At 36.3% G+C, this 15,074-nt stretch overlaps 1 protein-coding gene across 1 annotated transcript; it reads right to left on the bottom strand.

Moving 5' to 3' along the window:
• Window positions 1–3,003: 3,003 nt before the first annotated feature.
• On the bottom strand, window positions 3,004–14,447 carry LOC127410829 (GPN-loop GTPase 1-like). The gene is made up of 15 exons (XM_051646031.1): window positions 14,215–14,447; window positions 13,837–14,033; window positions 13,518–13,611; window positions 13,275–13,314; window positions 13,060–13,126; window positions 11,871–11,908; window positions 11,689–11,767; window positions 11,493–11,587; window positions 11,303–11,348; window positions 8,731–8,877; window positions 8,151–8,233; window positions 7,327–7,366; window positions 7,023–7,113; window positions 3,868–3,972; window positions 3,004–3,638 (listed from the first exon to the last, which is right to left on the bottom strand). Exons 2-15 carry the CDS (start codon window positions 14,017–14,019, stop codon window positions 3,547–3,549), a joined length of 1,200 nt encoding a protein of 399 aa, XP_051501991.1. The 5' UTR covers window positions 14,020–14,033; window positions 14,215–14,447; the 3' UTR covers window positions 3,004–3,546.
• Window positions 14,448–15,074: the final 627 nt, after the last annotated feature.

Here is a 15,074-nt window from a genome sequence, read left to right as displayed (position 1 = left end):
CCATATGTCCAAATGGTGTGATCTATTAGCATCAGTTGTCTGGTTGCGATTTAAACCAATTTGTCAGAGCTTCCTGTAATTTGGCTTCGAGGTGTGAAGCACTCTGAATAGTGAGAGTGGGTCATGTGTGCAGACTCTAAACTCAGGGCATAACATCACTCTAATGGGTCGCGTGCTGGATGACTCACAGCTTTTAACTCTGGCTGTCAGTATCTCTCTGGCCTGAACTTACTGTCAAAATACACAACATGTTTAGGCATTTTGTACACTTGTAGTCAACTGTGTGCATTAAACATTGAACAAAAGATGATGTCACATGCATATTCAAATGTGGAGTAGATAAAGACAATGTTCGAAATGGAATACTTGTGTACTGCTTACTGCCCACATGCAATACATAGTGTACATGGCATGCTGTTTAAAATATATATATATATAGTATGTGAAACAGTATGTAGTATCAGAGAATATTTAGCCCAAAACGTAATGCTTCAATTAAAATGAATGGGAGAAAATTGGAACACCCAATGTAATATCAGACTGACACGATGTTCGGGGGGGGTTGGCTTTGTGGGGGCCATGACATCTGTTGCAGGGCTCCCTGTTCTTCTATTCTAATCTTTTCTATTTGCAAAAGTAATGTGGAGTAACATTTATATATCCTATTGACACACTAAAGCTGAAGATATAAATAACCATCTTGAGACAAATGCTTTTGTGAAACATCTTATGTGCCTAAGACTTTTGCACGGTACTGTATATATACTCTCTCTCGCTCTCTCTCTCTCTATATATATATTTCCATGCATACAGAAATATGCATACTGTGCACAGTAAACAAACTGCAAAAATAGTATGAGTAGTATATCCAATGTTTCAATATGTATGACCAACAGAGATTTTGTCCTTTCCTCACTGGGAAATCATAATTTGTTGGCCATTGTTTGTCTTTAAATACTGGTAACTACTATTTAGCAGTGCAAATGCCTATAGCTTTAGATAAATTGTTAATATTTCTCTAAATAAGATAATATTCCAAATAAATAATCCTGAGTGGTATTTCACAACTATGTACAATGGTGTCCTAGTCCAAGAATGAACAATTACGCAATGCCTCATTTAATTTAAACATGAATAAAACTCAGAGTAACAACCGTAGACTGGTAAGAACCAGTTATGACTAACACTTTTGCATATCGCCAGGCAATGTTCTTCCTCCCAGACATTAAATTATAGTAGGAGTTCTGACACTTCCCACTTTGATTCAACACATCCTGTCTCCCTTTTTGTTTGTGTGTGGTGGTGTTCTGACAATCTCAGGATGTGCTACCAGCAGTAAAAACAGTGATGTGTAAAGTTAAAACATGGGTAACACATGTCAGTAGGCAATGGAGAACCAGTCGTTATGTACTACAACAGCAGGAAATGTGTTAAAAACCTAGGTAGCAAATCTTTTCAGGCAGATAATATCAATCAGGATGTGCTACCAGCATAACTATCAGATAGTGTGATATGGTGTGAGGCTGTACTAAGCCCTAACACTACCCCAAACCCTAACCCCAAACCTAAAACTATGCGAATATAGCGTTGGTAGCACATCCTGAAAGGTAGCATATATTTTCAGGACAGGGGCAGCAGGCAGGGGCGTTAAGATGGAGCGCTGGTAAATTCAGCCACATGACACATGACTCACACTGTGAAAATCCAAAGGCATCTGCCGTTGTTAGGTTTGCCACATGACCTACATGCCTCAGAATTGACGAGTCACCCACACAGAGAAAGTACAGTATGTGTGCATCTGTTCACGACTACTCTATAAGAAACTTCTAAGCAAAAGTTAAGTCTACAGAATTTGGATGCAGTCTATGTTGCTCTTAAAGGAATATTCCGGGTTCAATACAAGTTAAGCTCAATCGACAGCATTTGTGGCATAATGTTGATTACCGCAAAAATGATTTTTGATATGCCCGTCCTTTTCTTTAAAAAAAAAAAGAAGCAAAAATCTGGGTTACAGTGAGGCATGTTATCTAACGGAAGCAACTGGGGGCCAATTTTTGAACATTAAAATACTCACTTTTTCAAAAGTATAGCCACAAGACAAACAATAATAAATCATGTAAACCTGATTTTGGTGTGATAAAATCACTTTCTAACCTTTTCTGTGTATAGTTATAGCCAATTTTGCAACTTCGTTGTCATGATGATGTCAACAAACCCTAAAATGACTGTAAAAATGACCATTTAAACAACTTTACAGCTCAAATAATACAGGAGTTTTAACCGAAGAAATCGTGTTTTTATAAATCGAACCCCCCCCCAAAATTGGCCCCATTCACTTCCACTGTAAGTGCCTCACTGTAACCTCGATTTTTGCTTTTTTAAAGAAAATGAGGGACAAGTCAATATATATATATATATATATATATATATATATATATATATATATATATATATATATATATATATATATATATATATATATGTATATATATATGTATATATATATATTTGGTAATCAACAATATGCCACAAGGCTGTAAATTGAGATTAACTTGTATTGAACCTGGAATATTCCTTTAAAGCTGATGTACTTTTCTATCTATCTAAACTCAATGCTATTTTAGAATGCATGCACAAGCATCAAACTGGTTAATCTTGAGAACAAAAGACAGGAAATATCTGTCAGAGTAGTTTCTTCAGAATATCAACTAGTTAGCTTTCCTGGATTTACAGTCAAAGAAACTGTAAGCTGAAGCTCGCTGAGTGGTATTTCACACATGTGAAGGTCTCGAAGAATCTTAATTCATGAAACAGAGTTGTTGAAGGCGTGAATCTGAATCCCAGTCTCACTACACCCACTGTATCATTCTGCCATGTGGTGCAACACCACTACTGCCCACATACCAGCTCAGCAAACGCTCTGCTCTATTCATTATGAACCAGTGCACACTTCAGTTTCATAGACATTATTAAAGGACAGTAAAACGTTCTCAACCAGGCAGATCTTGTATAGCTACAAAAATATTTTATTTCCCACGATAGAAACATACGTTTATGGATACAGGGAGTACATGTTACAAAACTATGTTTGAGCTTGTGTACCAAGTTCTGAAGGACATATTATGGGTTTAATTAACAGATACATAAGGTTTTAGAACATGGATAAATACAATACGCAACAGAAAAACTAGTCATTTTCTGACACTTTATGAGACCTCCAACAAGCTAACAAACATTTCCTGATTTGAAAGAGGACTGATCTGTGCATGATGTCACAGATTATTTTACATTCCAAGCCAATTTTTTAAATGCATCTTTAAGGACTCCCATAGCAATCTCAGTGCAGACAAAATATAGAGTGGCAGCAAGACATGCAATTAGCTACAACTCCAGCATACAAGCAGATTCATGCCGAACTGTCCAAATGAGCTGCCACAACCCATTTCGAAGTCTTCCAAAGTTAGGACAGTGGAGAGGTCAAAATTCAGGAGTCAAATTTCAACTTGTGATGGAACTCTGCGGAGACACGACTAGCATTTCCTGCCATCACTGTGACTTCTTGTTGCGCACCTGCACTATTTCCCTCCTCTCTTGCAGGAAGTTGCCGAATGCAGTGACCTCTTTACTCTCTTCTGTAACTGTTAAATCAAATATATGAACAGTAGCTATTGAAAAAAATGTGACATATGAAGCAATCAGTACATCAACATCAAACAACAGAAAACATAGAAGCAAAGATTATATTGGCTCTTTATGACATACTCTTGAGTTTACAAGCACACAAACACATCAGCGCACAAGCTTCTGTTTTTACAATCGCCCAAAAAGTTATTCCGATTATGAGTGCCATTTGAAATATCAGCTCACCTGTGTGATCAATATCATCTGTGTCACTGTCTATTTCTTCCTCAGCTTCATCTGTGTTGCCACGGTTGAAGATGAGATCACTGGGCCCACCGAGATCTGGATTTTCTAAAGAATAAAACAACCAGATGTGCCAATGTATACAGACATTTTTTCCCCTTTTTCTCCCAATTTGGAATGCCCAATTCCCAATGTGCTTTTAAGTCCTCAATCCGGGTGGAGGAGGATGAATCCCAGTTGCCTCCGCGTCTGAGACCGTCAACCCGCTCATCTTACCACGTGGCTTGTTGAGCGCGTTGCCATTGAGACATAGCGCATGTGGAGGCTTCACGCCATCCACCGCGGCATCCACGCTCAACTCACCACGCGCCCCACCGAGAATGAACCACATTATAGCGACCACGAGGAGGTTACCCCATGTGACTCCACCCTCCCTAGCAACCGGGCCAGTTTGGTTGCTTAGGAGACCTGGCTGGAGTCACTCAGCACACCCTGGGATCCAAACTAGCGAACTCCAGGGGTGGTAGCAAGCATCTTTACTAGGGATGTGCGAGACTAGTCGACTAAATGGTTCTGATGCTGCTAATCGACATTGGAATTACTAGTTGGTTAATATTTCCCCCCATTAAACTGATAAAATATTTTATACATTTACGTTGGGCTTTATATTTTTACAGAGGCTGCACTTAAATTACTGTCATATTAATGTTACATATTTTAAATATAATTAATAATACAAATATTATTTAAAAAAAAAGGGGGATATCTGGAGCAGATACAGAGTTTAATTTCACCTCAGGCTGCGTGTGCGTCTTCCCTCTCTCACTCGCAGGAAAATGTCCTCTTGCTACACAAGCAAACTCAGCAAAGTAGTTATGAAATCACTTCGGTGGTGCGGGAATCGGCTTTCCAAACGTTTGAAAGTCCGTAAGATGTTTTCACATTTGAGTCTTCTTTACATCTGTGCATGCTTGTACGTTATTTTTCCGCTGTGCAGACTTTTTCAAGCGCAGGACAGGCGCCTCAGGTGAGTCAAGTCCCGTCTTTCACCAGACCATGTCGACGTGTTAATTTTACTCAAAGAATTTATGCTTCTGAGTAAGTAGCCTAGAAAATAACTGTTTTAGACTAGGTATGCCATTTTTTTAATCTGCTGATTAAGAAGGCTATTTTCAATGAGGTGCCGACTGCTTAACGTGTTAAACTATCTTTTAACGTGTGCACGTCATGTTTAGAATACATTAGGTTTATTGTAGTCTACATCACAGGCCTATTTTTTCTATCCTATAGCTACTTTTTTTTACATCATAACTGTTATTGGTTGACGTTCTTTACCGAACAGCTGTCATATTAGATCAATGGCTAATGCACGACTGCACGTCGTGAAATACGCACAACTTTTCAGAGCATTTTTTCTCTCTCGTAGATTTGGCTTAGTCTACCTGTTAATTATTTTCAACAATGTCCTGACTGTTTTAATATGTTACGTAACTTTTACTTTGTGATTTCCGTTTAGAACAGACTTTTAGGGTTGTTCCATTGATCCTGCACTATTCATTCAATTGTTTTCAATAAATATGTCTATTAAATATTCGTTAATGTTGATTCAGTGAATGTGTGTCATGTTCTATATTTAATGTACAATGATCATAATTCAAGCAGAGCACGTCGAAGATAAATGCCACTTTTCAGTGGAATTTAGCTTCGTATTTGGAATAGATTAAGTATTTTAAATGGGTCGCATAAAAACTTTTATTTTTTACTGTTTTCTGAAGGTTGGTTTCTCTTTAGACTAGTCGGTTACAAAACTTCAGTTTAAACGACAGTCAAATTAGTCGTAGCGCACATCCCTAGTCTTTACCATTGATATCACTGGATACCACTGAGCTACCCAAGCCCCCACATGACATGCTTTTTAGAAAAGTAAGATTCTAATGAAGGAAACCCGTCTTTGGCTGACTAAAATCAGACAAATTATATCTGGTTCTTAAAGGTGCAGTTTTCGACGTGTCTGAAATCTCATTATTTTTGATGTTTCGTTTGGTGCTGCAAAAATGACATACTGCAGCTTGAAAGCATACATTCAAGCCATGTAAGACTTTATGACTCTCTTTAAAAAATGTATGACTTTCTTTCTTCTGCAGAACACAAACAAAGATTTTTAGAAGAATATCTCAGCTATGTAGGTCCATACAATGCAAGTGAATGGTGATCAGACCTTTGTAGCTCCAAAAATCACATAAAGCAAACTTTAAAGTAATCCATATAACTGCAGTTGTTAAATCCATATCTTCAGAATTTATATAATAGGCGTTGGTGAGAAACACAACAATATTTAAGTCCTTTTTTAATCTAAATGTCCACATCTCCATAGATATGAAAGTGAAACTAAACAGGCACCACATGTGACTTTCAGATGTAAAAGTGAAAGTGGAGATTTAGAGTAAAGACTTCAGTGTTTATTTGTTTCTCACCCACACCTTTTATATAGCTTCCAAAGATTTGGATTTAACAACTGGAGTCATATGTATTACTTTATGTTTCCTTTATGTGATTTTTGGAGCTACAAAGGTCTGATCACCATTCACTTGCATTGTATGGATCTACAGAGCTGAGATGTTCTTCTACAAATCTTTGTTTGTATTCTGCTGACGAAAGAAAGTCAAACACATCTGGGATGGCATGAGGGTGAGTAAATGATGAGAGAATTTTCATTTTTGGGTGAACTATCCCTTTAAAATACATATTCATAGACTACTCAAATGGATTTCTTTTTGGTTAGTGTTGCACTTGTTTCTAAAAGAGTACCTATCTATGGCATGAGGGTGAGTAAATGGTAAGAGAATTTTAATTTTTTGGGTGAAATTTGCTATATAGGGTGAATTCAGGTAAACTGGGTCACTTTTTGACAATGAGATGATTGTCAAATAACTCAATTAACCTGAATTCACACAATACACTAAATTTAAAAGATATTTCATAGACTACTATATTTGCAGGGCACATTTTTGCAAATTAAATGCCTGTCCTGGAAAGACTAAATTAAAAGAATATTTTAAATATTATCTGAAACCGTATGGGAGGAATGCAAAGTTAATTAATGAGTTTCAAATATCTTTCTGAATGAACAGATTCGTGACCATTCTGAATGAATGTACCGGTTGGAGCTGTGGTTTCCATGGGAACTGCTCCCATGTCTTTCCGAAGGCGTTCCAACTGTTCCTGTTGTTTCTGACTCTGAGCTTCAGCCTGAATATGAGATGGAAGTATTCATAACAGTGAAACATGACGTTTTCTCATGGAATGAAAAGGGGATATACAACTGGAAATGTTATTCACTTTCAAATGCAAAAAGCAATGTATTTGAATCTATTTATCTATGATAAATGGCTTTTTAAAGACACGGGTAGCTGAGTTATGACTAGTATTCACATACATCAGCCCACACTGATGATTACTCACCAGCTCTCTGTGCAGACGCTCATATTCAGGACGATACTCACTGCAAGACAATAAAAAAACATGACTTTGCAAATAAACATTCATTTATCTTTCAATCACCACCAAATCAATTCCGTCATTACAAAACCATTATCATTACAGCACTATGCTTGCTATAAGGCTAGTTTTGACATTTGTAAACTTTACATTTAAGAAATTTAAATATTAACTTTGAAAATCTCCACTTGATGTGCATTATTCAAATGTTTGCTACTCAAAATATAACTGACGGTGATGAACATCAATGTAATATCAGTGTATACTGAAAAAGTAAGGTCTTCTTTCGTGCATTTATTTGCACACTGAAATGTGATTGGTCAACAGCCATTAATTTACGCAGAACTGAAGCGTAAAAGCTTACCTAAACATTTAAAGGGATAGCTGATCCAAAATAAAAAATGATGTCATCATTTAATCACACTCATGTTGTTCCAAACCCATACCGTTTGATTTTCCTCTGCAGAACACAAAAGATGCTAAGCAGAAAATTTGCTTCAGTCACTATTCACTTTCATTTAATGGAGGAAAAGAAAACGCAATGAAAATGAATGGTGACGAGACTAATATTCTGCCTAACGTCTCCTTTTGTGCTTTGAGTGAAAGATGACAGACTTTTTTATTATTAGGTAAATAATCCATTTAAAATTATTATTTTTCTGCCTTGAAAGCACCGGTCATTTTTCAAGACAGGAAACGACTTGAGGTGTAATTCACCTAGTATCAAAAATACACACAAAAAACCCTTAAGTTTGAATTTCCATATTACACAATTTTGGTATACTTACGCTTCATATTCTTTAGCAGCATCTGCTACCTGTACAAACAGTTCATCAAGCCCAGAACCAGTGACTGCAGACACGCCGACAACCTGCAGAAAACAAACATAAAAAGGCATAATGCCCTCATGTAAGCATTTGGATAAAAGACAGAGCATATGTTGAGTATTCAAAAGTGATTGAAACTGTGACCTTAAAACTCAAAAACACATTTCAGACACTGAGGGTGAGACATAAAATGTTCATTTTATGCTTTTTATATATTTCCAGCCTTTTTGCCACTTTATACTGAAAGGCAGAACAGACTGAGGACAAAACATCATGGGGCAGAATGGGATCTGGAAATGTCACGAGATGGATTTGAACTTGCATCACCCGCATGAGCACCACAGATCAAAGTGTCAGAATCACCAGTGCACAGCTTAAATGCCACTTTCTACATGCAGTATTTACTGATAGTAATTACTTATTCTACTATCTGGGATGTCAATGTTCAGTGTCTTTTTTTTATTTCTTTTTTTTAAAAGTATAGACAGCATGAGAAAGAAAGGTGCTATATTAATAAAATGTCTTCTTTAGAAGGATTCACCCGCAGGTTGGTGTAGAACTCATCCAGGACCAGACTCATTGACCGGGTCAGGTTACTGACAAAAGACGTCTCCTGGTTCAAAGCGTCTTGGAAAACCTCAAAATCCTGCATCCACTCCACTGCAAAACTGTGATCAATGATGTCCGTCTGGTGAAGACATTAGAAAAACACACATTCACAAGAGTTTATCACTACGAAATGGAGAATTTTACAAAATTGGTTTTGTTTTACAACATGGTGATTGGAGTTTTTTTTTTTTTTTGTTTGTTTTTTTTACGGGTCAGTCCAGCTCAAGTGGTCCAATAATTATAAAGTTGGTTGCTTGATCATTTTTAATTTTCCAAAAATTTTTTTTTTGAGAGGTTATTGCAAAACCACCAGTTTTTTATTTTACTTGGTTTAACCACGACGGCCATCTTTGTGTCATTGCACACGACAAATTTTGGTTCTACGGCGGTTTACGGAAACCTCACTATCTCGGCTCAGGATGGTCCTAGCTCCTTGGAACACTGATCTCTAGAGCACATTACAAGGTACATGTACATATATAAACATTTTGCACATTCTTGTTCCTTAGACGTAGAACTTAAGTCCTAATGTAATGTTCAAGATTGCTCAAAGTCCCACTTTTAGGGTCAATTTATAATGGGAAGGGTTCGAGTCTCAGCCTTCATGTTTTTAGGGGGTACCTAGGTAAGCATAGTGTGCATACAGAATATTTCAAGTTTGAGACTTCTCTTATTTATTTTTCTTTTTTTATGGGGGTGAGAAAGTGCTATTTGCTTACTTTCGGGTTGAATATCTCTGGTGGGGGACCAGATAGGAACCTGAAATTTTCACAGAAATAAGTCCTCTATAGTAGCATTCTTGAGTTTGAGATTCCACTGGTTACACAGCTAGGGCTAGTAGAAATCTGGGGAAAAGCCTATATTATTCATGCATTTTAAGAAATGAACAGATGTAATATAAGCATAACGAATAACAAAAATGAACAGTATTTTACATGTTTACATGAACATGTTTTATTAGAAGCTGCGAGATTTCCTCACTCAGTCTCTCTGAAATGTTGTTGGAACGTCCGGTGACAGTAGTCAATTCGGCAGGTGTCAGTTTTCTGAGAACATTATTCATGGGAACCCACACTTTGTCCTCAGTAGACATTTTGAATGATGTTCTTGGTCCAGGTTGGTGGAAGAATTTTACAAAAACATCAGTTTTCCACGCTGACGTCCTCAACCAATGGTGTGTCTTTAATGCATTGAGTTTCTCAGCCAAAGAAACAGAGACTTCATCCCTAGGGAGAACGACAGTGATCATATCTGCTGTCAGTCATAACCCACTACTTAAAGGTGATGTTATGAGGAAGTGTGTCATCTTTGTCTGACTCTTCATGCAGTAAGGTCTCTATACCTGGACATTGGTCTCACTTGTTGAGCATGCAGTCATAACTGTTTATGTCACAGACTAGAAGTTCCAGCAGGTCCTTGTAGTCCACTGTTAGCTTTGCTGACTCAACCATCAGCTTGATGTTCTGATGTTGTGTGCAGTCACAGACAGTGTGAGTTCCAGATGGTCCTGCCAGCACACACCATATTGGCCTCAGTTCACAAAATTTTGATCTCCCTATCTTTAACTCTGAGTGCTGATTTTTAAACTCAACATACAGTTCATTAAGTTTCCTTAAAACTAAACGCTTTTCTTTATGACCTTTTTGAAGAACACTGTAATAGATCATGCTTCACTGTTGCCAATATCAAAAGTAGTAATATTTTAGACCTCATTGACAAGCATAAGCTATTGTATGTCAATCATAAACATAATTACTGTAAAATACTGATCATTTTTATTATTTGTTATGCTTATATTACATCTGTTCATTTCTTAAAATGCATGAATAAAGTAGGCTTTTACCCAGATTTCTACTAGCCCTAGCTCTGTAACCAGTGGAATCCCAAACTCATTTGGTTTTTTGGTTTTTACAGCAGAATGCTACTATAGAGGATTCTAACTTTCAGGTTCCTATCTGGTCCCACACCAGTGATATTCAACCCGAAAGTGAGGAGAATTTTAAAAAAAATAGCACTTTCTCGCCCCCATAAAAAAAAAAAAAATACAAAAAATAAGAGAAGTCTCAAACCTGAAATGTTCAGCATGCACACTATACTTACCTAGGTACCCCCTAAAAAATTAAGACTGAGACTCAAACTCTTCCCATTATAAACTGACCCTAAATGTGGAACTTTAAGCAATCTTGAGCATTACATTAGGACTTAAGTTCTAAGTCTAAGGAACAAGAATGTGCAAAATGTTTATATATGTACATATACCCTGTAATGTGCTCTAGAGAATAGTTTTTGTTCCAATGAGCTACGACCATCTTGAGCTGATATACTGAGGTTTCCGTAAACAGATGTATAAACAATTTGTCATGTGCAATGACACAAAGATGGCTGTCGTGGTTAAACCAAGTAAAATAAAAATATAAAAACTGGTGGTTTTGCTATACAAATACATAGAGGTATTCACTCAAAAAAAAGATGTACTGGACCACTTGAGATGGACTGACCCTTACCTTATTCATGACAACTATGAAAGGCAATTTTGTCTTGTATAGAATGCTGAAAGAAAAGAAGACACTTGTTTAAAAATAAAAATAATTACATAACTTTTTCTGCTGTTAATCAGTATTATTTCCCAAAAAAGCTCCTTGTGCATTGTAATATTTCCAACTTACTGCATGACAGAGGCATAATAAGACTAACCTGCAGGCGTAGAGCATATTGGACATGAAAGTGACCGGGTTCACACTCCGAGACGTGTCCATCACATAGATGACCACACAGGGAAAAGTGGAGGCCTGGAAAAGAAACCTTACAATGATTTTCACCCAATGAAATAGCGCCACATATTCCCTCTCAATCTAAAAATTAAACTGTGAATCTAAAGAGAGCGACATACCAGTGCTTCAGTTATGATAGTTCCAGACGCAGACCATGTGAACACCTCTATTTGTCCGGGAGTGTCAATTAAAACATACCTGAAAAAAAATAATGTTTAATGCATGAGATGTACTGACCACAACTTGTCAGAAGCTCTTAAAAAGATTTTTGCCAGATCTTTAGTACTGAACACAAACATACTGGTGACTGCTTTGTTTCTTCTCAATAAACTTCATGACCTGACAGAAGAGAAAAGGTGTATTAGAGCAAAGTATATGTGCCAAACAGAGACATCTATTGGATACTTCAAATGCATGCCTACACTGGAAAAACAAAAAAACAACCATACTCAGAAACGTACATATATATATATATGTATATGTATATATATATAAGTTTCTGATATACACATATATATATACACACACACATATTATATATATATATATATATATACACACATATATATATATATATATATATATATATATATATATATATATATATATATATATATATATATATATAAACATTTTTAGCTTTACTTAGTTTCCATTAATGTTTCCATTCCATTAACACAAAATATCCATTATGAGATGAACTTAAGAGTGATTACACTGCATTGTTGTGGAGCATCCACTAAGATTTTCACCACCTAAACACTCGTGGTTATGATGTTGTGACAAAGTGATTTGAAATTGATTTGAACATTTTGAAATATGAATTTGAATATTAAATAAAGTAAAAGAATAATTGTGAGTTCCTTGAACTTCTTTGGCTAAAAAAAAAACAACATAACATTAAGATTTTAAGTACTACTAACTCAAACAATTAAGTACAGATCTGAGGTTGTGGGGAATACCCATAAACTCTTGCATTTGAATAATTTAAGCATATTTGTTTGGTCAAAAAGGAACTTATTGGGGCATTTAATTAATTGTTATTAACAATTCATAGAGGTTTGATTTCTTTTTTGTATTGTTTATGTTGTTTTACTGTAATTAGTTGTTTCTTGTAAAGTCACCGCTGGGGTGATTGCACCTTCACCAAATGAAGCATCATCGCTGAAGTGCACTTTTTGGGGGAGTCAAGTTTAATGACTAACCTCAGTCATTATTTTCTTTTGAGCCAATTAAATTAAGTAGAAACAACAATATAAATGTCACTTGGAAATAACGTGCTATTAGTTGTTAAATCTTATTCATGCCACATACCTTTTCAAGTAAATAGTTGAATGAACAGATACATTTGTGTATATTTAACAAAGGTTTTCTAGTTGTGCTGACATAAAATGTCCATAAGTTGAATTTACTTAAAAAGCATGATGCAAAAACACTAGACATACTGTATATTTTAAGTAAATCCAACACATCATTATTCTTCAGTGTACCTGATCAAATCTTGTTGCAAACAGATTCAGAGATGTGACAATTCCTCCATTCGGGCCTAAACCATATCTGAATTAAAGTCAAAGACAATCCTCTGAGGTTAAATACAATGAATAAGCATGTTTGAGTCTTGTGCAAAGCATTAGTAAGATTATCAAATTTACAGCCAATGTCTGGTATACAACATGAAGTGATCAGTTTCATATTAAAAGGATACTGTTTCATGACTTCTTTGTAATTGACAGTGTCTCTGATATCTATGAGAAAACATGGAAATTAAATCAGATTTGATCAGACTATAGATTATAGAACACAGAAGATCTTTTAAACAATCATGCATTTATATCAATGATAAAAAACACATACAGTAACTTTATTCTTTATAAAGAGTTTATTTACTATGAACATAACACTGGGTAAAGCATCAGTAGACTCAGATGATGCACATGCACTGACATACCAATGTTGGCTGGAAAAGGCACCTCATGAACTGCAGGGTCTAGATTGATGACATATGGAGGAGATTTCTTGCTGTGCAGGTACGCTGTCAGCCTCTGCAGAACAATATCAACATATAACTTATCATTCATTAACTCATTATGACAGAGTTCGTGTGTTTCCAATCTCCCCATGGTCACACGTTATTTAGGCTTTATGACGAAATTTACAGCATGTAAATACCACATATGCCTCTGAATGAGTCTTAGTATAGTAATAGAAGTCATAAATATGAAGAAGAAAAAAAAGTCAAGGATGATATACTGTTACTAATGTCTCACCTGCACAAAAGTTGTTTTCCCTGATCCTGCCATTCCTAGAACAATGAGACACACGAGTTTCGGTTCTGTATTCTGTTCTTGAGCCGAACTCTGGCTCGGTTTCGGATCTTCACATCCTTCATCTTTGCCTTGATCACTTTCACGTGACGCTCCATCGCTGATGTCTGATGCTGCCATCGCCATGCCGCTTTCTGTACCTACCGTAAAGAAATGACTATAGTCGTAAAATGTTGGAAAACGTTGATCCTTGGAGCACATGACCACTAGATGGCAGCAGATCACACCCATTTGTTTGACTCAACGGCGTCAGATCGAGTTCATACTGTTATTAAAGGGACAGTTCACACAAGAATTTGAATTTTCTCATCATTTACTCACCCTCATGCTATCCCAGATGTGTGACTTTCTTTCTTCTGCAGAACAAAAACAAACGTTTTTTTAGAAGAGTGTCTGGGCTCTGTTGGTCTTTACAATGCAAGTGAATGGTGACCAGAACTTTGAAGGTCCAAAAAGCACATTAAGGCACCATAAATGTAATCCATGCAATTCCAGGGGTTAAATCCCTATCTTCAGAAGCGATATGATAGGTGTGGGTGAGAAACAGATCAATATTTAAGTCCATTTTTTATTATAAATGTACACCTTTGACCAGCCCCGACCAGTTGACGGAGATATGCACTAAGAATGCGAATCGCCAAAAAAAAAAAAAAACAAAAGAAGAAGAATGTAGAAGTGAAAGTGAAAGTGTGTGATAAAAGCCAGTAGTTCTCTCACTGGCTACAAATGTGCTGGGATGGTCAGTTGCGCAACAATAAGCTCGCAAGAAAGTTAGAACACATCAGTTAAATATAAGAATAAATGTGCCATTATAATTGTTTTTTTATTCTCTGTCAGGAGTTTTCAAGCACCTGTCATGTTGGGTGGGTGCGGAATTTGATTCATCCCAGTATCTCGAGTCTTTTGAATCCATTCACCAAGGATTCGTTCAGATTCACTCAGTGATTTGAAAGCAGGTGCTGACAAATTAGTGTCTTTTATGTTATGAGTGAGGCATTAAATCGTTGATTCAATTGATTTGGTTAACAAATAAATAAATAAATAAAATCTAATCTGAGTTTGTTAAACAAGCACCATTTAAGCACAAGAAAAATTTCTAGGTATACTGTATTATACATAGCAATTATACAGTCGAAAAGAGCCTTCCGACTCACGGTTTACCGACGTTCTTTTAAATCAAG

Source organism: Myxocyprinus asiaticus, chromosome 20 (genome assembly GCF_019703515.2).
Source record: "Myxocyprinus asiaticus isolate MX2 ecotype Aquarium Trade chromosome 20, UBuf_Myxa_2, whole genome shotgun sequence".
Taxonomy (NCBI): Eukaryota; Metazoa; Chordata; class Actinopteri; order Cypriniformes; family Catostomidae; genus Myxocyprinus; species Myxocyprinus asiaticus.
This window is presented reverse-complemented; position numbering and strand designations above follow the sequence as displayed.

Coding starts and splice junctions, on each gene's coding strand:
- LOC127410829 (XM_051646031.1), bottom strand. CDS start 14,019: ATGGCGATGGCAGCATCAGACATCAGCGATGGAGCGTCACGTGAAAGT. Junction 13,315..13,517: donor GCCTTTTCCAGCCAACATTG/GTATGTCAGTGC, acceptor GTTTTCTCATAG/ATATCAGAGACACTGTCAAT. Junction 3,639..3,867: donor AGATGATATTGATCACACAG/GTGAGCTGATAT, acceptor TTGATTTAACAG/TTACAGAAGAGAGTAAAGAG.